The 22,765-nt window shown below is 49.0% G+C and overlaps 1 protein-coding gene across 8 annotated transcripts in view; it reads left to right on the top strand.

The window, feature by feature from the left end:
• PTPRS (protein tyrosine phosphatase receptor type S) overlaps positions 1 to 22,765 on the top strand; it is a 164,460-nt gene that overhangs the window by 120,627 nt on the left and 21,068 nt on the right. For 4 of the 8 annotated variants that reach the window (XM_069790295.1, XM_069790291.1, XM_069790293.1 and 1 more), the window contains exons 11-21: positions 5,118 to 5,423; positions 6,905 to 7,098; positions 7,539 to 7,565; positions 9,375 to 9,492; positions 13,070 to 13,660; positions 14,323 to 14,420; positions 14,883 to 15,136; positions 15,554 to 15,647; positions 15,878 to 16,093; positions 17,883 to 18,040; positions 20,889 to 21,001. In XM_069790295.1, the coding sequence (XP_069646396.1) occupies positions 5,118 to 5,423; positions 6,905 to 7,098; positions 7,539 to 7,565; positions 9,375 to 9,492; positions 13,070 to 13,660; positions 14,323 to 14,420; positions 14,883 to 15,136; positions 15,554 to 15,647; positions 15,878 to 16,093; positions 17,883 to 18,040; positions 20,889 to 21,001 (2,169 nt within the window). The remainder of the gene's footprint in view (positions 1 to 5,117; positions 5,424 to 6,904; positions 7,099 to 7,538; positions 7,566 to 9,374; positions 9,493 to 13,069; positions 13,661 to 14,322; positions 14,421 to 14,882; positions 15,137 to 15,553; positions 15,648 to 15,877; positions 16,094 to 17,882; positions 18,041 to 20,888; positions 21,002 to 22,765) is intronic. The other 4 variants (XM_069790296.1, XM_069790294.1, XM_069790298.1 and 1 more) reach the window with 2 other exon arrangements.

Raw genomic sequence — 22,765 nt, 5'->3', positions numbered from 1 at the left:
GCAGTTTGGAGTAGCTGGGAGCAGAACTAACTCAGAAATGGCTCTGGTCACCAGTGTGAGGAGAGAGAGCGCCTGCTCCCATCTCTCAGAGTCCTTAACAAGGGAGAGCAGTGGGCTCTCGGCTGGGCACCTGCCCCATCTTTTCGTTTTAATTGTCACATCCTGCTGTCTCTCTGTCTCTTCCCCTGTCTCTCTCCTTCTCTTTCTCTCCCCCCCAGGAGTGGGAGGAAAGGGGAGTCTGTTTCTGCATAGGCAGAATTCCTTACTGGGGCTTTCTCAGGCCTCCAGTCCGTTCAAAGATATTTTGTTTTCTTCTTTCCTTCAAATGTTTTTCCCCTTTTTTCCTTGTATTTTTTTTTCTTATTCTCTCCATGTATCGAAAGAAAATCCTTTCCTGACTCTGCTGCAAATCTGCTGGTTCTGATCCCAGTATGGTACTGTCAGAGGGAGCATCACTGTGGGGTGGGGGAAAATGAACTGAAAGGAACTGAAAAATAAGTGTCAAACTTACTCACACTCTGCTTCTGTTTTCCAAGGGGTTTCCCTTCTTGAGATTCATGGGGATGGGAGGAAAAGAGGGTCTGGGATTTGTGCTTTCTGGTTCAATAAAAACAGGCTGAAAGAGGGGTGTGGGAGCTGACGGCAGTAGGGCTTAGCGATGCTGAAAATTTTTCCCTAAAGGGTGAAGAGAAGGGGATCTGGGAAAGGGGAAGGCTTTGGGGCTTTTTCTAACTTGGCACCTGCCCAGAATGAGGCCTGGTTTATTTCTGTGTAGCTCAGCTTTCATAGGGATAGTTTCATTAATTTAACACTCTTAAGAACATCAGCTGGGAACTGTCAGTGTCCTGTAACACGGTGAAACATTTTTTCCTGGCTGGCTGTTGGAGGAACGAGTCAATTCTCCCTGGTCCGGGTGACATCCTTCGGCTCACAGACCTTCTGGCTCGGGACAGGCTTTTGTGTCTTCCCTCTGCAGCTCCTTTTCCGTTCAGCTCCTCCTTGGCCCGCTCCATGGCTCTTCTTTCTTTTCTCTTCTGCTGTCTGCTTGCCTGCCTGCATGCTCTAGCAGCCTGATGAAACCAGCTCCCTGCTCTCTGTCTGTCTGTCTCTTGCTGGGCGGTTTCACACCACGATGGCATCTTGTCTCTGCAACGGCAAAGCCTCCTTCGTCCTCCCGCAGCCTGCCGAGGCGTTCGGTGCTCTTCCCCTCCTAGCTCAGCTGGCAAGCATGTGCCTGCATGCCGCAGCCCTCCCTGCATTGCACACCTTTCTGCACAACACCCTCCACCTCCCTGTCAGGGTGGCTCCTCCTGAGCATCATAACCAAAGTAAAATCCATTAAACTAAAGGTAAAGTATCTTTTTCTTCTTGAAGTAGCTGGGTTTTAACTCTTCAAGTACCAGAGACGTAGATGGTAAAAATAACAGAATCTCGTGGTTGGAGGAAGCTGGTTTGCCCTTTCTAACTAGCCATGACCTTCCCAGGGCTCCTTGGCAACTCTCCTACTCGGAATTTCAGAGCGCAAAGCATACATCAACAGACAGGGGTGGCAGGGTGGGTGCTGTGAGGCTGCATGTGCAGGTGTAGAGGAACGATGGGGCTTTCTTACCCTCTGTTCCTTCCTAAGAAAGGATGTTTCCCCCACCCATTAGCTCTGCTCTCCTTCCCTTCCCCCTTCCTCACAGTATATGAAGTGAACGAAACTTATACAAAGTCTATGGTACCTAAAGGGTTAAAAAACATTGTATTGTACAAGGTCAGTAAGGGTCATTCTTGTGGCTTGGACAGTCAACTTTAAAGCATGTAAAAGATGCAGTTCAGGTGAGTACTGGCTGGTCTCAAGCGGATTCACAAATACAGTCCACCCTGTCACCGCAGGCTTACACACCCGTGTGTGGATCTGCACACACTCCTGTATGTCCTGGAGCCCATGGGAGGGCAGGGAGGGGTTCCCAAAGATCTGTCTGCCTGGTAAAAACAGAGGCCAGCAGACAAAAGGTGACGATCTCCTGGCTGGAGGGCTCTCGCCTGTGCTGTGGCTCCCTTTCCAGCAAAGGGGCTTGTTGCAGAGGTGAGCTCGCAGCCTCCGTTTTGGGCTGGGGTGCTTTGCCTCCTGCACACAGCTCCCGCCTTCTCGATGCTGTCCCCACGCACGCATGCACGTCTCCAGGGTCGCACAGGTTGGGCTGGATTGTGAAGGAAACTCACAGTGCCATGAACTCCCCAGATGCATCTCCGGTATGGCCAGCCAGCACTTGGTGGCTGTTTTCATCCAGGTGCTGTAGTCAATGAGAGTGACGGGGAGGGGGTCTGGGTGGGATCTGGGCCTTCTCCCCCATCACCCACCCACCCACCCTGCCTTTTTGACCAGAGAAAGCGCAAACCATCCCAAAAGGAGGCCTCGCTCCAGGGCCTCTCAGTAGGTCCCTGTGCTGGAGCGTAGAGGGTGAGTGAGCAAGCGAGTGTGACCACGCGCAGCAGCTGCCAGTGCAAACAGTGAACCCAAGTGCCAGCTGGAGCTCCCGCTCTGCTTACTGGGGCTTTCATAATGAGTTTCAGGATGGAAAGGGTAGGTCAGGTCAGACCCTCTCTGCAGTGGGTTTCTCAGCCGTGGTGGCTTTGGCTGGACTGCTAAGCAGGAAAGGTGGCTTTTAATACTACCGGCCCCTGATAGGGAGAAAAAAAGAAGCAAACAGCATCATGGCAGGCACTGGAAAAGGGTTGAATCTTTTTCTCCATATCCTGAAAGGGACTTGAGTTGCTTCTGGGGTGTGGGAAGGAGCAGTGCACCTCCATTCTGGAGATGTCGGTGCTGCATCAGTCACAGCAGATGGAGAGAGCTATAGGGGGAAGGAAATCCATCAGCGGGAATCTGCCGCCCTGCTCTCTGGTCTCTGTACAGGTAGCTTAGCAAAAGAGAATAGTTTGGGCTCCAAAATTGCCATTACTCCCATAGCTAGGGTTCTGCTGGCAGGGGGGGAGTAACTCAGTCGGGGGAGCTAGCAGTGGGGCAGGGTGGCATTTTAAAAGCCAGTCATGTGCAGAAACCCACCAGGAGCTTGGTCTGGCCTCGTAGCTCAGATTCTCTTGTTCTCTCGTAAGAAAGTCTTATAAGTTAGCAGTTGAAGCGTGGAAGGTAGGTAAACAGACTGGGAATGTTCTGGAAGGAGTCACTTTTTATATCAGTATTATTTTATTATTATGATTTCCTTTCTGATGTTTTTTTGTTTCAAATTACTGGCTTGATTTATGTTTTATTTTCCAGTTTGTTCCTTTTGGTTTTGTTTGTTTGACATATTTGTATTATTTTGCGTGGCTAGCCATGGCCGGGGATCGTCACCCTCTGCAGTGGGATTTCTGAGGATAAGGGTTTCATTCTGCCATTTTAAATACAGCCAAAATGTAGCAGTAAGGCATGAAAGTAGGAGGACAACACTCAAAATGTCCTACTGGACAGAGTGCTCAGCACTGCAGCATAAGGACTATCTTTACCCTTTCTGCAAAACCCACTTACTTCTGTTTAATGGAGGCACATGCAAAGCATGTGGCTTTCTGTCCAGTGCAAACTAGGCAAAGCGTGACTTGATTTAGCAGAGTCCTCAAGGCAAGCTGGGCCTAAACATCTGTTTGTGACTCAGGGATGGGAGTAAGAGGTTTGAAAAAATCATTCCTCAGTAAAAGAGCTTTTTGTTGATTAAAAAGCAACAGAGAAATGAGAAATGGTGACCAGCATTTATCTACTCCTGTGCTTCTTGCAGGTGATGCTTTGGGGGCTTATAAGGACAGCCCAGTTTCTGGCAGTGTCTGTAGAGACTTAAGAGCTATTTATTGCAGTTTGACTGTATCGGGTGAGATTAGATTTGCAGAGTTGCCTTGAAAATGTATCACTCTCTCTGCTTACCTGGGCTGATTGATTGTAGTTAGTGATTGAAAGAAGTCTGGTCTAAGATTTCCCAAAATGACCACGTTACAGTTGGGATACAGAAGTGGCAGACTCTTTGTCTGGACTTCGCCAAGGTCTCAGACCCATGGCATCTCCCTCAGCAAACCTGTATTTCTTCAGTTTTCCATGTATCTCAAGGCACGGCTGTGGCATAGCAGCGTGCACCGCGGCACATAGTGTCTGACAGAGCTGGTGTCAGTGTCCTGCTTCCTACTGAGCAGACCATGCTAAAAATTACCTACTGCAGTTCAGTAAACACCAAAGTGAGCAGGCCTGCACTAGAAAGCTGTGGTTTACACCTTCCTCATCTCCTGAAAATCAGCCCTGAGACAGTTGACTGCTGCCACCATGAGAACATGTGGCTGTGTAGGGCCTCACTTCCAAAGGTTTCCTCCTGGGACTTCCAGAAATACCTTGATGTAGTTTAGGCAGAGAGTGCAATGGGACTTAGATGTGCTGCCACTTCTGAAAGCCGCACTGGGTACCTGAATACCTTGTCAAACACGCTGCCTCGCTCCTTTGCAAGGCTTTTTTCTCTAAAACCCTCCTATCTAAACATATATTGTGGGCTGATTGCTTGGGAATATCCTGGACATGACCCCCATGGTTTTTCACCTCCTTCAGTCTGTGGACAGCTAAAAACTCCCATCTGGAGGTACAGACTCTTAAATTTAAGCCTCCTGGCAAAAGAGTTGCTTTTCTTACTTTTCACAGATCCCTTCAAAGAAATTCAAGATTCCAGAGACTGCAGTTTGGAAACAAGTGCTTTACCAGCCAGGGCAGGGTTTGCCAGACTGCCGTAAAACAGGGAGCTAAAGGAAAAGACTTCTGTAGAGTAAAGCTGGGTGCTTAGTTTTGTGCCAGCCACACTTACTAGAGGCAGCAGGACCCCACTTGGCTAGCCCGCTTGCTGTTTTAGTCCTTTGCTTTATAAATTTCAGTTTCGATGCCCCATTTCATTTCCGTTGGCTTTTTTTTCTTTTCATTTAAAAAAAAAAAAAAGACAACAACAAAAAGCTCTCTTCTTTTTTAATTTTATCTTCCTAAACCAAATTTTTGTACGTTTTATTTTAGATTTTTTTGTTATCATTTTCCTTTTTTTTTCTTTTATCTTTCCCATCTTTTGTTTTTTCCCCCTTCTTCCCTTTCCCTCCTGAATTTTCCCCCCTCGTAGAACCGTCTGCCCCCCCTCAAGACGTAAAATGCGTCAGCACCAGATCCACCGCCATTCTGGTAAGTTGGCGGCCGCCTCCGGCTGAAAGCCAAAATGGCGTCCTGGCTGGATACAGCGTCTACTATCGAGCGCTGGACTCTGAGGACACGGAGCTTAAGGAGGTGAATGATATCCCCCCAACCACCAGTCAGATCCTACTGGAGTCCCTGGAGAAGTGGACAGAGTATCGCATCACTGTCGTGGCTCATACGGAGGTGGGGCCGGGCCCGGAGAGCTCGCCGGTTATCGTCCGGACAGATGAAGATGGTAATTGCACTTTTTCTGGTTTTCTCCCGAGTCCCCTGATGAATACGTGTCCCTGGAGTGGGCTTTTTCCCCCACTGGGGAGGACGCGTCGTGTCCCTTCTCATGGCTTGTGTGGTGCAAGACCAAAGCCTGAACGGGGCCTCAACACAGCCTCCAGTCCGAGACAGGCAGCGTCCTTTGCTGCCATCTCCCCAAGCCCCTCTGAGAATTGGAGTCTGTAGGGTTGTCCTTCCCTGCTTTACCATCGGGGGGGGGGGGTGATTTCTGGGGTTTTTTTAATATCAAGTCTCTGAGCCTTGACTGCACCGCTTTTCCTGAAGAGATGCTCTTACTGAGCAGGGAAGCAGCCGAGGCAGCAAGGAAATGAAATCAAGAGAAGAGGAGACGATTGCTGCCAGAAACTGTTTTAAAATATTAAGAGTTCTTCCCACACATTCCTTGTTACTAGCTCCTCTCTAAGTCAAAGTTTTGGTTAGTGGTAGAAAGGAAGAAAAAACCTTCAGTGGTGAGCAGTTTAAACTCCAGTTCAGTGGCCCAGCTCAGAGACTTTTAGCACAAACACAGATAACGAGACTTGAACTTTCCTGGTATCTCTACAGTAAAATAAAACCGGGAAAAAATGTGCATGTGTGCATGAAGGGAGAGCATCCTCACTGTGAGGGTAAGACCCACAAATAATATAGGTCAAACGTAAATTCCAAACTTCTCAGACTTTCTTCCTCCATCCCAAATAAAAAGCATTTTTTAAAAAGCAACAGGTTTGTCCCCAGTGTGGGTTCTGTTTCCCTGAGTATCTGCTCACATCCATATGGATGGAATACCTTGCTCAGAGAAAGTACGGTTTTCTTGCAGATTAAGCTGTCATGCACTGTATTATTATTATTATTATTATTATTATTATTATTATTATTATTATTTCCAAAAATTCAGCCCAAATTCCATCCAAGACATCTCTTGTTTCCTGCCCTGAGATTATGCAGCGGCGGTAACCACCAACCCACCTGCCCTGCCTGAGAGACAAGGGAACTCTAAGGGAAAGTCCCCCTCCATATCCTCTTCACCCTAACATCCCGCAGGCAGGACCAGAGCTTTTCTGGCTCATTAGAAATTGGCATTGCCCTCAGAATGTGATGGGGAACTATATGGTTTCTTCCATCTGAGCTAACTGGGGACAAAGGAGCCCATGGAATATTGGCTGGACTATGAGATGGACCTATTTCCATGCATATCTCTGAGCCGTGCAGATTAGATGCCCCAGAACTGCTTCCCTGCTTCACTGAGTAAGAGCAATGGCAGATGATGGGATGTCTAGTTTGACTGTTAAGTCTCCGCCACCTTTCAGGGCTGTAGATTCAGTGTGCATATGTCCCATAGGCGAAGTGAGTATGTCCCATAGGCAAAGTGAGTATGTCCCGTAAGTGGACAGGCTCCAGATAGAAATCGCCAAGTGACTCTTAATGCCTTTTTTCCCTTCCTCGCAGTGCCCAGTGCTCCGCCTCGGAAAGTGGAGGTGGAGGTCCTGAACTCCACTGCAATCCAAGTGTTCTGGCGCTCTCCAGTCCAGAACCGCCAGCATGGCCAGATTCGCGGCTACCAGGTCCACTATGTACGCATGGAGAATGGAGAGGCCAGGGGGCTGCCCCAGATCAAGGATATCATGCTGGCTGATGCCCAGGTAAGGACTCACCTCCTGCTCCAATCTCCTCTCGTGGAAGGTTTCGGGGGGTGGGTGCTCCAACCTCCTTGTCTCATCCCAAGCAACATAATGCTGGAGAAAGTAGATGAGTATCTCTATGACCAGGTATATGTTGTCTTTCTGCAGTTCATTTGCACTCCCAGACAGTAGCTATTGTGGAAGAGTATGAACTGCTGTCCCAGCACTGAACTAAATACCATCCATCCTCCCTGTGTCTGGGAAGTCTTTTAAGACAGGCAAAGGCCACAGTGGAATCTACTAATTTCTCCCACTCTACTTCTTCCTTCATGCTGGCCTGGTAACTTCTGATCTTGTGTGGCTGCTTGCTCAGGGACTCCTTCCTCATGCTGTGTCTCTGTCTTTCCCTTCTTTCCCCTCTTGTATTCTCATGTGCAAAACCTCTCTTGTTCTCTGCCCAGTGGGAAACAGATGACACTGCTGAATACGTAAGTAAAAAAGTAAAAATCCTCCCATCCTGGTTCTGTCCCTTCCCTTCTCCCACTTCCTGTTGTGGTGTGATACTTTCCTTTTCCTTTATTTTTTTGCAGTGCCAGTGTGCCTGTTTTAAAGCCTGTTGTTGGTGTTCCCATGCACTGTCCCCACCCTGTTCGCTTTGCTCTGCAACCCTGTGTGATTGTGTAGCTTGTCAGCACGCAGCAATGCTGCAGGGTTTTTCCCTCGGCTTTGAAGGAAGGATGTGTCTGCTGCTCCTCCATAGGGAAGCAGATGGGATGTTGAATTTGGGACTACCTTGAACATATGCTTAAAGATGGGCTGGTCTGCAAGCACCTCTGGCTTGTGTCTGAAAAACATGGTTAGGCTGAAAAGCATTGGGTAATCAAAGCCCCATAACTCCTAAGCTATCAGGACATGAACAAATGCTTTGTGCCCTTAAAGGGCCAAGATCCTTAGATACTCGTTGATACAAAGCACTGAATCGCTATTGGCGCTTTTACCTTTTAAGTAGACCTTAAAATCAGCTTGGCTATTTCACATTTGCTACTTCTGCTAAAATGCTAAATGTTTTCCATGATCTTACAGCTACAAAGCAGTAGGAGAACACATTTCCTTCTTGGAATGGCAGGGTCCCAAGATAATGCACTACTAAATTGAATGTATTCATGGCTCCTAGAGATTGCCAAGTGCCCTACAAAAGTGAGGGGCCTCTCTTTTACAGATGGAGAAACTGAGTCACATGAAAGGTAAAGTCTCTTGCCTAAAATCTTAAAACTCAGTGGCAAGTGTGAAAGCAGAACAGGTTTCTTGACTTCTAGAAGACAGACCTGTCTCTGTAGCTAGTGGCTTCCAAACTTATTGATCAAAATCCCACTGTCTTGAAGTTCGGCTGTTCCACTCCCTGCTCAGCTCTGGGGGCAATACAGATGTTTTCAGGACCAGCAAATTCTTCCCAAGTGCTGCCCTGAGATTTAATATTGAAAGCACAAAAGGTCAGTGGGGGTGAGGGGAAAGAAAGGCCATAAAACATGCACAACATTCACATCTCCCTCCTTTTCAGGGCCTTGGAGAAAACCCTGCTGCATATGCTCTCATCCTGTTTGATTTAGCACGGGTATTCCTTTTACAACACAGCCCTCTGAAGGGCTGAATACTTCATGGGGAAGGGCTATCCTTGCGGCCAGTCTTCTAACAAAAGCTCTTGGGAGCCAGGTGTGGTGAGGCTGATAGAGGATGGAGGAAGGAAGGTGTTGGGGATTTAGCAGAGAGCTTTAGCGTGCAAGCAGAAAATGTCGTCTTGCACTTTGCGTTAATGCAATCCCTTTAATATTATGAAGGCATTAAAAAATATCTCTGAGGAGAGAAGGGAGGGGGGTAATGGTGAAAAAATGTAATCTCCCTGAAACCGCTGAGACCTCCTCTGAGACTGCATAGTGAAGAGGAACACTTTGAAGAGCACAACAGCGTTTTGATGGCTGAAGCAGTTTGTGTTGAGATAGGGAATGTGTGAGAGGTAGATCTGGAAGAGAACGCACTGAACCAGGGCCCTGCAGAGACATGGTGTGTTTACAGAGAGACTGTTTGTAGCCGGAGTGTGCGTGCGTCTCGCTAAGGGAACGTGGCTCTCATCCTCCTGCCAATTGCCACATCTACCCAGTTGCCCCAGAGTGTCTTGTGATTTCAGATTCAGTGAATGTTCCTGCATGCTAGAAAAGGGCTGAGACTCCTGCAAGGAGAGATCTACCCGTGTGTATGTACCTGAATACTTACATGATTTTCCTTTGGAATCTCGCAAACAGGAAATGATCATTGCTGGGCTCCAGCCTGAGACTGCATATTCCATTACCGTAGCCGCCTACACCATGAAGGGAGATGGCGCTCGCAGCAAACCGAAAGTGGTCACCACAAAGGGTGCAGGTAAGAGTCTTCTCCTGAACTGTTGGGATTCACCAGTTTCCTAAAGCCAAGAAGCGTTTTCTCCAGACGCAGCTTCTTTCATCCCACTCCCTTCATGAAGGACAGACTCGCAACAAATACCATGCTGCCCTGAAGACAAAATTATTTCTAGGGAGGCAGAAACCCCTTCATTCCTCACGTGTACCTCTCACTAAATGACATATTTTTCTGTCCAGTGCTGCAGAAAGCCCAGACACACCCAGAAATACAACAGAGGATGAGTTCATTGCTTGTAATCTCTTGTGCTATAAACTCCAGTGCACCAGAAGTAAAGAGAATCTCTGCCTGATCTGACACTCTGGAGAGACTGTGTAGCTCTGGTGGTTGGCGCACACAGGTACCCTTGGGAACGGGAGAGCCAGAGGTCTGCTGTCATGGTGTTGACTTGCAAAGTTCTGAAAAGCAGCAGGAAGGCAGTGGTGGCTTATACTGCCTACTCTTCTTCCAGTATCGTCTCTGAATATATGACCCCTCTTTGCTTAGGAGTAGCAGAGGGAAAAATACTGACAGTATTGACCTTTCCTCTCTAGTATTTCTGGGACCTGGGCTCTGTCTGCACATACCACCCAGATTCATTCCTCCTTTTGACCTATTCTTTATGGCAAAGTATCTGTCAGCCTCAGAACAGAGGATGTGGTGCCAAGCTAGGATGGCAGGGCCTAAACAGAGGGATGACAAAGGGCAACAGGGTATCCTTTGCTCCTCCAAACAGTTGTGCTGCAGGCAGAAAGGAGAGGTACACACTCCACCTGTCCTCTCAGCATCTGCATTCCTGTGGTTTCTGCTCTCACGGCTAAACCACTGCTCTGCAGTATGGGAAGGGGTTTGTGCAGTGGGGGGAGACTACAGTGCCTAGACCTGGAGTTGTCCCTCATCCAGCCCGTCTCTTGTTGGACTGTGATTACCTTCTCTCACCCCATTTTGCTCATGCTCTTTCTTTTGTTCCTGCTGTCAGATGATGGCTTTCTCCCCTTTTCATTTCTTTTCTTTGTCTACTAACCTCCCAACCCTGGCTGTTTATTTTCTTCCTAGTTTTGAGGCAGTCATCTTCACTCTGCTTGTAGCAGCTGCATAAACTGACATCATCCCTTCTTTCTGGAAGGACATTGCTCTCTGCTTCTGCAGGGATTGAAGGCCTTCGGTCAGCACTGCGTAATTAACCTGGAAACCTCTGCTCGGGCTCTGGAGGCAGCACAGACACTCAACTGAGTGTATAGGACAGAGAGGGCTCAGGAGCCCTGGCCTGGAACATATAGGGCTGGAGCTGCAGCTGACCTCCATGCCCTTGCCTTTTCCCTGCCCTAACTCACATCTTCATCTCATTTTATGTTCTTGTGTTCAGACAAGTGAATGGGATTTGAGCCTTTCTATCCTCTCTTGCTTCTCCTGCCTAGTTAAGAGAACAGTACACAAGAGAACAAGGTTGCTTTCCAGGACATCAACTCTTGCAGATGTTACAGCAGGGTACATTTGGATGTCAGCATCCAGGCTGCTGTCCTCACACCTTGTAGTGTCAGTGCGCTGTCAGAAGCCTTTTCCTTCACTCGCCCTCTTCTCCTTCCCGCTCCGGCTTTGCCCATGTTTCTTCTCACTAGCTCCCTGGTTCTCTCCTCTCATTTCCTTCTTCCCGAGGCTCTCTACCGTTTTGATTTCTCTCCTGGAGCCTTTCTCTCTGCCTCCCTCCCTTGTCACTCTCTCTTGTCACCCTCCCTCATCTCTCCCCATTAGGATTTGCAGTGCAGGTGATCAGTCACAGAGGGATGTTTTCTCCAGCACAGCAGCTATTACCCAAAACTCAATTTCCCCCAACTTGAAATAGCTATTTTTTTAAAAAAAATCTTTCAAATGGCTCTGTAACATTCTTATCTTCCTTGCAGTGTTGAGTCAATATACCTTCTGAGAGGAGAGATTTCTTTCTTTATCATTCAGGGCTAGGGGCTGAATTTAAATACGGTAATACATCCAATTTTCTCCTTTACTGTCCAAACCGATTGCAAAATAAAACACTTCCCCCCACCCCACACTTTCTTCTCACCTTTGTTCTAAACAATATTTGTTGTGCAAATGTAATATTTTCAAGCTCAGCTGATTATAGTAACATTTGTGACAAAAAACGAAACATAAAGGTAATGGCATTGTTTTTCTCTTTAATGTGTTTCTTAGGCATTTCCAAGGGAGGCTTTCCCAGCACTGTTCCCTAGCCATTCTTTGGCAATTTGAAATGAATAAAGCATTTGTTTCAGAGACAACCCCTCATCCCCATGTTCAGTTGTCAGTCGATGCAGCAGGCAGAGTGGTTTCCCCAGTTTGGCTCTGCCAGGATCCCTGATACAGGCAGCATCCTTCCTTGCAGGCTCCCTCCTGCTCGCTTCGTTAGCCGCACTACAGCTTTCCAACCTGCCGACCCTCGGTCAGACTCATGCTGCGAGAGTGGGCCGGGATCTCTCCAAACTCCATTCTCTCTCCTCCTCCTGTTCAACCAGAAGAAATACCAAGGCGGAGAGAAGGAAATTAGATCTGTAATAGTGGAGTTGAGTGTAAATGACGCGTGAGCTGCTGGAATTAATGCTCTGGTTTCTCCAGCTTCAGGAACCTCTGGGCCTACATGTGTCATTTAACTGTGGCTGTGGGCTTGCTTAGCAGTCGGGCAGTGCCAGGGCTCATTAGACAGAGGCACAGCATTGCTGAGCTCCTGCAATATCCCCCCAAATGTGGAGGAACTAACTGACGTGTTAAGGAGGGAGCTAACTAGAAACACACCGACATTCAGCTGTCTTTTCCCTTCCTCCAGAGGAGAGAAACTGCACAGAGTAAGCAGCAATTCTCCCTACCCTCTGCCTCGCACAGATTTTGGGCTCTGTTTCCACTCTCTGTGTGCTTCCTTCTTTCTGTACCCAACTGGGTGATCAGATGCCTGCCAGACTCGCTTAGCTGGCCTTGTGCCTGCTGCTCAGGACCTCGGGCTGCCCAGACTTCCTTTCCCATCCTTCATTACTTCACCCTCAGCTGCTCTGGACTTCCCAGCCTGAGCCAATCTGTTCCAGTCTCTTTCTGCATGAGTTGTGCTGTGTAATGGAGAGAGAGAGGGGACGGGAGTTTGGGGGACTCCAGCGTTTGTTCTTCCCTGCCCTGGGAAGCAATCTGCTCAGGTGATTAGGACAGGAGGCTGGGAGTCAGGACTCCTGAGTTTGTTCTTCCCAGCTGTGGGAGGGTATGTGGTCCAGGGATAAGGGAGGAGCTGTGCACACCTTTCCATCCTGAGGAAAGGGAAAAAAAGAAATCCAGAAACGTGTCAGTACCTCGCAGCTGGCACGCTGGCAATGCACTTCATTTCCTAAACTTGATAGAGACCATCCACTTGCACTGCGGGTGGGTAGCAGCAGCTTGGTTTACAAGGGGATACACTAAAGTACACAGAGTCGAGCTGAAACCTTGCCGCTGCTTTGAGGAACCTGTTGCTGCAGCTTTAGAGTCTCTGCATCTCCTCACCAGCCACCCTGTCCCACATTTGACTGAAGGTGTCTCTCTTCTCTCCCAGTCCCAGGGAAGCCCATCCTGTCTGTGCACCAGACAGAGGAGAACACTCTTCTGGTGAAATGGGAGCCTCCATTGGATGCGGAAGGCCAGGTGATGGGCTACCGGCTCCAGTTTGGCCGCAAGGATGTCGACCCCCTGGCTACCTTGGAGTTCACGGCCCTGGAGGATAAGTACACCGCTCCCAGCATCCACAAGGGCGCCACGTATGTTTTCAAGCTGGCCGTGAAAAGCCGGGCTGGCTTTGGGGAGGAAGCTGTGCAGGAACTCACCACCCCTGAAGACATCCCCAAGGGTTACCCCCAAATCCTCGAGGCGAGCAACATCACTTCCATGTCGGTCCAGTTTGGCTGGCTCCCCCCCGTGCTGGCTGAGAGGAATGGAGCCATCGTCAAATACACCGTGGCCTACCGGGAAGCCGGTTCTCCCGGCAACCCACTGGAAAAAGACCTGCCCCCCTCCCCAGAGAACTCTTACACCCTCAACGGCCTCAAACCCAACACCGCCTATGATGTTAAAATCCGTGCTCACACCAGTAAAGGCCCTGGGCCGTACAGCCCAACCGTCCAGTATCGGACGTTCCAGCTGGATCAAGGTAGGACTTACCGGTTTCTCCTCCCTCTCTCTCCTTGTAACCGGGGCTGGTGCCAGGAGGCAGAGAGCTGGAGAGGTCAAGCCAGGCTCAGCCAGGCTCGTGAGTAAATGCAAAGCACTCTGGTTTCACACTCAGTCCCTCAGCTCCTCTCTGCCTTGTGCCAGGTAAGTCCCTTTTACCACTTTCTTCTAAGTTAAGTCCGGACACCCTTCTTTCACTGGCACCTGAAGTGGGGGGCCAGTCGCTATACAGGTGGGAAGAGCATTTTCTTCAGCTTTTGCAAACAGCCAAAAGAAAACAGAAAAATGAAAAAACCTCAAAACGTGACCTGGGATGGGTTTCCTCACCTGAGCATGCTCAGAAAGCCAGCACCTCGTTCCTGCAGCAGCCACCCAGACCCATGAGTGTGTGGGCAAAGCCACGCACCCTCCTTCACCCCTCCCTGGGGTTAGGCTTGGGGACAGGGAGCACTGGGAGATGGACCTTAGCAAAACTCAAGCAAAGCGTGGAGGAGGGAACATTCCTGCAGCGGCAGCCAGACCCAGACTGGCAGGCCCTTTTCCCAGTGCCTGACGTTCTCTTCCTTCTCTTTCTTGCTCTTCCTTCCCTCTGCTGCCTTTTCTTCTCCTTTCTCCCCTTCCTCCTCACTTTTCTCTCAGCAGTTTTGCCCAAAAACTTCAAGGTGAAGATGGTGACAAAGACATCTGTCCTTTTGAGCTGGGAGTTTCCTGAGAATTACAACTCTCCCACCCCATACAAGGCAAGTGGAATGGAGGAGTCAGAACTGTGTTTCTTCCTGGTTTCCTGGGAGTCTTGTCTGTTGGTTTGAATAAGAGGTTGTAAGAGGCAGGAATTCTGGATTCTTTCCTCAGATATGGGCAGCTAATGATTAATCACTACATCAAGGAGGTGGGCTGAAAATCAGGGCTGTTCGGTTGCATTCCCACCTCTGTTACCAAATCACTGCCTCCCTAGGCAAGTTACTACAGTTTTCCCATTTCCAGATAAAAATTTCTCTTCCCAGAGAAGTCTCAAGGCTTTGTCTTGCATTTGCCTTATGCTTGGGGACCCTCTTGTGCAGTGAGCACGAGATACAGACAGCTTCCCACTCAAATGCCTCCTATTCCTGTGTTTGCTCCAGCTCTGGCAGAGCTGGGCGGAGCATGGCAGAACTGAGTGCCCCATGTTCTCTCCAACTTTGCTGCCTCTTCGCCTCCCACAGATCCAGTACAACGGGCTGAATGTCGATGTGGACGGCCGCACCACCAAGAAACTCATCACCAACCTGAAGCCCCGCACGTTCTACAATTTTGTTCTTATGAACCGGGGCAATAGCATGGGTGGCTTGCAGCAGAACGTCGCTGCCTGGACCGCTGCTGACATGTTATCAAAGAAGCCAGAGGTGACCCATAAGCCTGATGCTGATGGCAACGTGGTGGTGATTCTCCCAGATGTGAAGAGCTCTGTGCCTGTCCAGTAGGTTTCTGTTAAACTGCAGATGCGGGGTGCTCAGTTTATGTTGCAGGGGTCAGCCCTGATGGCTGGAGTCCACAGTAGAAACCCGCAGGGGCAGTGGCAGGGGCTGTGTTCCCTGCATTTTCAGCCTTGCCTGACTGTTGTCTTTTGGAGCCACTTCCCAGAGCTAACAGGGGATGCCAAAATGCAAAGGGAGTAAATAAAGAAACATGTCATACGGGGTTGCCACTGAATCCAAGCTTGCTCCAGGAGCAGCAATAACAACTGTGCTAAATTAAAAGTAAGGGGTTTGCTGGGTTGGGCCAGTGGGGCTGTTTGGGCAAACCTAGCCTTCTGCATCAGTTTGTGCACTCTCTTCTGCGGCTTATAGAAGGAGATTAATTCCTTCTATTTATTCTGATTATTCCCAACTCTTAGGGCTTACTACATTGTGGTGGTGCCTCTAAGGAAGTCCCGAGGAGGACAGTTCCTCAACCCCTTGGGCAGCCCCGAGGAGATGGACCTAGAGGAGGTGAGTGTGGGTGAAACTGAAGCCAGCTGTAGGGAGAGAGCAAACAGCTGTAATGGATGGGATGGTGATGTGAGAGCCTGGGAAGGGTGGTTTTGGGATATCTGTGCTCCACGTTCTGAGTAGCTAAGGTGTGGCCAGTCTGAGTGGGATGGTTTGGCTCTCCTTCCTTCCTGCTTCCTTGATGGTGCTGAAGGCATCAGGGCTGAAGAGTGTTCCTTTGCTTCCTCCAGCTCGTTCAGGACATTGCCAGGCTCCGACGCCGAAGTCTGCGTCACTCCCGACAGCTGGACTTCCCCAAGCCCTACATTGCTGCCCGTTTTCGCTCCCTCCCCTCCCACTTCATCTTGGGGGACATGAAGCACTACGACAACTTCGAGAACAGAGCCCTAGAGCCAGGGCAGAAATACGTCATCTTCATCCTGGCAGTGCTCCAGGAACCCGAGGCTGTAAGTGCTGCCTGCTTTCTCTTGCCTTCTTCAGATGCTTGTGCCCCTCTGTCCCCATTACAGACCAGAGACAGCAACTGCTCCCTTGTGAGCTGCCAGCAGTCCTGGTGCCCTCCTGGCATTCTCCGTAACTCTCTCCCACCAGATGCCAGAGCTTGAGGTTTTTAATTTGTAAAGACCTTCCAGTCCAGCTCTGGAACTTTTGCATGTGGCTATTGGAGCTGTTTATGCTTGTGTCTGCATGCAGCAAATGTGCTCTTCCAAGCAGACAGGCTAATGATGCAAGCATTTGTGCACTGCTTCTGCATTTTGCCAGTCTTCCTAGGCAGGACTTGCTACACTTGTTGCTCCAGATTTGAGTCTAGAATAGGGAGTACTGAACTATCCGCTCAGGACTACACTCGAGTTCAGAGTTCCTTAGGTCAAACCCCTTTACAAAGAGTAATTTCTTGTAAAGGCTGTCCTTTCATTCCTTAGAGCAATGACCCTAGACATCCTGCTTTGAGAGCAGCATGTCACACACCCTGGTGATTACTAAGGACCAAGCAGAGAGGGGAGCATTTTTTTTATGGAAAACTACATGTGCTTTCTACCACTTCAGCACCTCTGCTGATTTCAGTGGTGCTGTGTTTGGCTTTATGAAAACAACTGTTTTAATATTTACCTGCCTCCTCCCTCATGCACAATAGGAAGCAGTCTAATACTTTGTTGTTTTTAAATCCCCCTATGGAGTTGTAGCAGGGAGCTATTTGAAATTAAGGGTTTTCAGAGGGTTTTTTCCCAAATAAATATTTAGTTGTGTATTTGATATTAAAGGATTAGGCTGACACGCTTCTGAATGGGTTTCTCAATCGGATTACTGCAGCTTGTGGTAATTTCTGCTTTAGAACAAGGTACTGCATACTCACTCACAACAGCCTGGATTCACAGCAGCTCCCAAGTATGTAGTGGTATTTCAGTCTTGCTGAGAGCTGGTAGAGTTCAAGGACCAGAGCCCAGATCTCCTGTTCTTGTTCTGTCCCAGACTTTTCACTCGAAACATGCCGTGCCGGTTCTCCTCTGTGTATTTTAGTTTCTGTTGTTTCTACGTAAGATGGGAATGCATCCTTCCTCGGGTAGGTAGATTGTAGCACTCATGAGAACAAGCAGGCAAAGCCCATTAGTTAGGACTCTGATGGGTTTGAATGTGCTTCTGATTCTCCTCAAGAGCCCAGCCCACTGCAGAGGGAGCAGAGGAGACATACTGCATTTTATTAATTTATATTTAATTGTAAGGGTTGGGTTTTTCCAGTCACCAGACCAGACTGTTTCTAAGCGTTAATTCTTGTTTCAATCCTTTCCCTCTTTCTCTGTAATCCCATCTGACTGTCAAAATCCAGATGCTTACATGAGAGCTTGGAAAGTGTTGTGTGTGTGGCAGTGGAGAGGGCTCAGGGATGTGGTGGAACAGAGGCATAGTCAATTGATTTTCTAAAAGCACCTTGCCGGCTCCAAGATTAGGTGAACCATAGGCACAAGGCAGTCTACAACTTCATGTGAATGTGATCTTTCAATGGTCTGTCTTGCCTGGAGCATGGGAGGACGAAGATACCTGTCACGTGGATGCTCACAGACAAGAGTTTTTTCTATAGGTTGAAGACGGCATTTTCTCTGTTACTATTTGGTTTGTGCTGCGGAGAGCTCACATCCTCTCTAGCAATTTCTCTTGTGGAATACTGTGTACTTGCCCATTGTTTTCAGTCCCCGTTCCATCTCTGAACTGCGTTCCACAATCTTTCATGTCTTCCAGACTTTTGCTGCTAGCCCGTTCTCCGACCCCATCCAGCTGGACAATCCTGATCCACAGCCTATCATTGATGGAGAGGAAGGGCTGATCTGGGTCATCGGTCCCGTCCTGGCCGTGGTGTTCATCATCTGCATTGTCATTGCCATTCTACTCTACAAAAAGTAAGAGATGCTTCTTGCCCAGATCTGTGACCATTCTGAATGACCCCAGCTCTAGCCCCTAAAGGGAATTTCCTCCTTGGTCCTATAGTTGTCAGCTATGGGCAAATCCTTTCACCAGCACCACAGAGAGGAGTCCCAAGGCACAAATGCTGAAGTGGAAGGGTCTGACAGGCACAGGAGAGATTAGCAGTGGGTTGCAGGGACTTGCTGCTTCAGAGTCTACCCCACAGCACTCTCAGTAAAGCTGTGCTTGTCTGTAGACAGTCTGTTGTGGCATGTGTGCAATGAGTTTGTCAGGTCTCTTGCCTGTCTCCCCGAGAAGAGCTGCTCGCAGCCTCGGGCTCGCCTTCCTGTGTTCTCTGTGTGTGTGTCTGTGCACAGCAGGGGTGATGCAGAGAAAGCACCTTTGTGCTGTGGATCAGCAGAGACCTCCATTGTTCCCAAACTAGTTTTCAGCTGGAGTTGGGGCACAAGAGCAGCAGCAGTAAGGGTGTAATGTGAGTCTGCAGGAGAGAGGAGGGAACAACCCCTGGAAATCTCTCCCTTTTCCTTGGCTTTCTGAGCAGCTCATGGCACATGCATGGGAATGGTGGCCCTTTGAGCACACACAGGCCACACTGTGCAGTGAAAGAGGACAGGAGGGGAAGCAGATGCTGAGCAAAACAGATCAAGAAAAGGGGCAGGATGGCAACTATGGCCAGCGCAGGGGCGTCCTTAGCTGGGACATCTAGTACCCAGGATGGAGGAGCTCTCTTAACCCTGCTCCATCTTTCATCTGCACAGGTGTGTTTGCTTATGCACATGGGCATGTCTGTTGCATCCCAGCATGTGTGAAGCTGCTAGACACACAGGTGCTCTGGGGTCAGGGACTCAGGTGGTCCTTGTTGGTGTTCATTAGCACTGATCTAAATGGGTAATCTTTGCTGGTCCTACCTCCCACCTGTGTTACCAGGGTTAGAGCTGAGCAAATGCTTCCCCTTTCCTCTGCAAGTCCTTTCTAACCTGGACATTTGTCTTGTCTTCTCTCCACTTACTGCTTTCCTGGACAGCAAGCCAGACAGGTAAGAGCACCAGATTTGCCATTTACTTAGGTTCTTTCTTGCTGTGTGTTAGGTAGTGTTTACTGTCTGTGGTGATGGGGCTTTGTTGGTACAGTTCCTACCGTTAGATCTGTCCTAACAGAAACCCTGTGTCAGATTAGCATGGGACCACGTTTGAGCTGGGGTAGAAAAAGCAAAGAAAGCCCAGCTTTTTCCTGATTGTCCATTCCTAAATATAATGGCCCTTTCTCAAGCTGAGCAGCAGTGACAGTAAACGGCTCATAAAATGTTGGGTTAATGGAGCAGAGAAACACCCATTTGTGTTGCAGTCAGAGGTAAAAGCGGGTTTTCTCCATGTCTGACTGCTCCATACAGGCTGTCCCTGAGCCGCTGGCATACTGGAAGCAGAATCTCACCAGCTGAGCTGTCCTCGCCCCATTGCAAAAGCTGTTCTTGCCCCATCAGCCAGGGACTTCTAACAGAGTTTGTTTATGACTGCAAAAATCAGACTTATTTCAAGCCATTTCCAAGGCTGGGAGAGCTTTCATTGGAAGTAACTGATGGGTTTAGGCAATGAACTATTAACAGCAGTTTCAGAACTGCAGCAAAAATAAACTACTCCCAAATTGCAAAGTGGTGTAACTCCAAAATACTGCCCCATGCAGTGCTGGCAGGGCTCATGCCACTTCTTCTAGCTATTAATGACATTAAGAGACAGCTAAAAATGTACTGAATAACCTCCTCTCTGCCTAAGTAATTGCCATTATTGCTGCAAGCATATTATTGGAGGCTTCTGTGCAACCCAAGCAGGAGAGGCGAGGAGTTCTACTGCCATCTTGCTAGAAGGGCTAGGGCAATATTTGCAAGCCTCAGGGTGTGGGTACACATTCTCTGCCTGCTGGAGAAGCTCTGCTCCCACCAGCTTGTCACTGTTCCCTCGCCAGAGGTTATCACATCTTCAGATCAGCACTGGGCTTTGCTTCCAAATTCTTTTCAGTGAGAATGAGCCAGGTCAGCAAAGACTTTTCAACTGCCTCAGCTAACCTAACCCATTTTGAGCAAAGTATATTAGGAAGCACTTACATGTGCAGCTCAGCTGGCAGGTTGGAGTGGGCTTCAGCTTCTGGCAAGAAGGTGAGACAGATCTCAGCAGGCACAGCTGTGGTGGGAGAGGATGTGTCTACGCTGTTTTTTGAACCCAGATTTTTAGGGTTCTGCAGATCAAAAAAGGTTGAAAACCATTGCTCTGACTTCCCTATCTGCAGCAAGGCACTGAGATCTCCTAAACAAGCCAACAGAGCAATATCAGTACTTTACATCCAAGGTCACAGCCAAGAGATTCTGTACTTTTCCAAATGATTATGTTGGCTCTGGTTCTTTCAGGCTGAAAATGGCTTGGCCAGAATTGGAAGGTTTCTGCTTGCAGAGCTCTGCAGAGTTCAGGGGAGGCTTGTCTGTGCAGGGAGGCTGAGGTGTAAGTTCACAGCACCTCAGCTGCTCCTTGCTGCCTGTCTGTACTTCTGCCGTGCGAAGGGGGAACTTCCAGACTTGTTGGAAAGCTGCTGAGGGGCTGCTGGGCTGTTGTAAACCTATCAAATATAGCACTGACAAAACCTTCCAAACCTTATCCCTTTTCCAACGCATTTTATGTAACTTGCATCCTTGGCTGCATCTGACCCTGATTTTGGTGGTAGCTATGTTCAGGTCTGAACATGGCCTGAGTAGCTGAAAAGACTAAAAGGCCCATAAGCTAAGCTGCTTTGTCTTTTTGTTTTTTTCGTTTGTTTTTTTGTTGTTTTTTTTTAAAGCAAACGGAAAGATTCAGAGCCACGGACAAAATGCCTCCTGAACAATGCTGAAATCACCCCTCACCACCCTAAGGACCCTGTGGAAATGAGGCGCATCAACTTCCAGACTCCAGGTAACCGGCTGCTAACCAGACTTTCTCACTGGGAAGGCAGCAGTGGAGCAACTGCCCTTCCCTTACCCCTTCCTGCCTGCGTGAAGGCTGCTGCAGTGCTGCCTTTGAGACCCAGTGCTAACCTAGGATGCAGCAAGGAACCTCAAGCCTTGTCTATGCTAAGCAAGACTGCTGAAAGAAATCTTTGTTGGGAAACCTCAAGGACCTTGCACAGGCTCTACCCAGCGCTAGCAAGGCAGGAAGAATGTCTTTCCTGGATACCCAGCTAAATTGGTGCATTCTGGGCTAAGTACACAGCTGCAAGTGCCGTGGCCGTGCCGAGCTTGCCAGACCACCAGTGCTGCTGCGCAGCACCATGCCTCGCGCTGGGAGATCCCCAGGGGCGGTGGAGATGAAGCGTGGCAGGCTTCCCAGCACGTGGTGCTCCAGCCACATCTGTAGCTGGCATTTTCTGCATACATGCCAAAACACTCCAGTTAGGAGCCAGGCCTGCCCTGTGGGTTGTGCAGAGAGAGAAAGGCAGCTGGTTGCTTCGTGCAGACGAGGCAGCGTCTCCTCGCTTAGTGCAGACGCCATCGCTGCAAACAGCCACTGAGCTAGCGCGTAACTGCACTTAACTCCTGGGCAGAGAGGCTCGATGCACCCTCTTTTCTGTACACGTGTGTCCCCATGCACATGCATGTCTAAGCTGCCTGCATGGCACCTCTGCAAGCCACCACTGACACGGCCCGGCTCGGGCATGTCCTCACGCAGACAGACACTTGGCGATGCCGAACAGTGCCTGCGCACTGGTAGGCACCTCTGCCTCTGAGTTCCTGGTGCTTGAGGATTTGGAAGGGAATTTATTGTGCTTTTGGGGGGCTGGCTGTTGTTTTCAGTTTGTTTGTATTTTTTTGCTGTTTTGTGCTTGTTAGTAATGTTTCTGTAGCTCCTGTTTCCCCTTCCCATCCCAGTCCTGTCCTTAGCGTTGTCTGAGTTTTCTTAGGGTGAGGTTGGCAAGTCAGTAAGTACCCAGAGGGCAGGGATCTTTGGGGAAGCATAAAGGCAGCATTCAGCTGAGGGTTTCATATCAAAAAGAGTTAGGAACAACCTGTTAGTATCAGCCCATGCTTAGGAACATTAGAGTCTCAGCTGAGGAGTGGAAGTGGGTTCAATCCAGCATGCAGGGACTGAATGTAGAGCAGTTCAGCAGCAGTTAGGTCCCTAAATCAGCTCTTACTTAGTGGTGCTCTTGCAGTAGAGTCTGAAGGTGTTTGAGATCTTTTGAGTGTCCCCAGCTGCAGCTCAGCAGCACTTTGCATTTTTCTGGGCTCAGTGTTACATACTGGCTGCAAACAGGAGCTCCCTTTGGGAGTGTTCAGGTTGGCTTCTGGGTGGTCCAGGTGGTGGTGTGAGACCCAAGAGAAAGAGTTGCACTCCCCCACGTGAAACCTATGCTGAGATAAAAATAAAGATAAAAGGTTGTGGCCATCCAGCTTAGCCTGGGTGCTAAGAAGCAGCTGGAAGTGCTGTTTCATGTGGTTCCCTTACTGGGTATTTCTCCCTGTCCCCACAGGACAGCAGAGTCAGCTAAGGGCACTTCCAAGCTTCAGTTAATGTGATCAATAGATGAGTGAGTCTGTCTTCCGATAACGCTGCTGTTCTGGTCATGCTGTACCTCTGAATTCTGGTCTAAGAAGCTTGTAAAAGGTAGCTAAGACATGCAAACCTGCCGTTAAGGCTCTACTAGGCAAAGGTCTGCAGATCTCAAAAGACTGCCTGGCT

This window comes from Haliaeetus albicilla, chromosome 8 (assembly GCF_947461875.1).
Source record: "Haliaeetus albicilla chromosome 8, bHalAlb1.1, whole genome shotgun sequence".
NCBI classification, from domain to species: domain Eukaryota; kingdom Metazoa; phylum Chordata; class Aves; order Accipitriformes; family Accipitridae; genus Haliaeetus; species Haliaeetus albicilla.
Note: the sequence above shows the minus strand (reverse complement) of the source record. Positions and strands in the feature narration are given on the sequence as shown.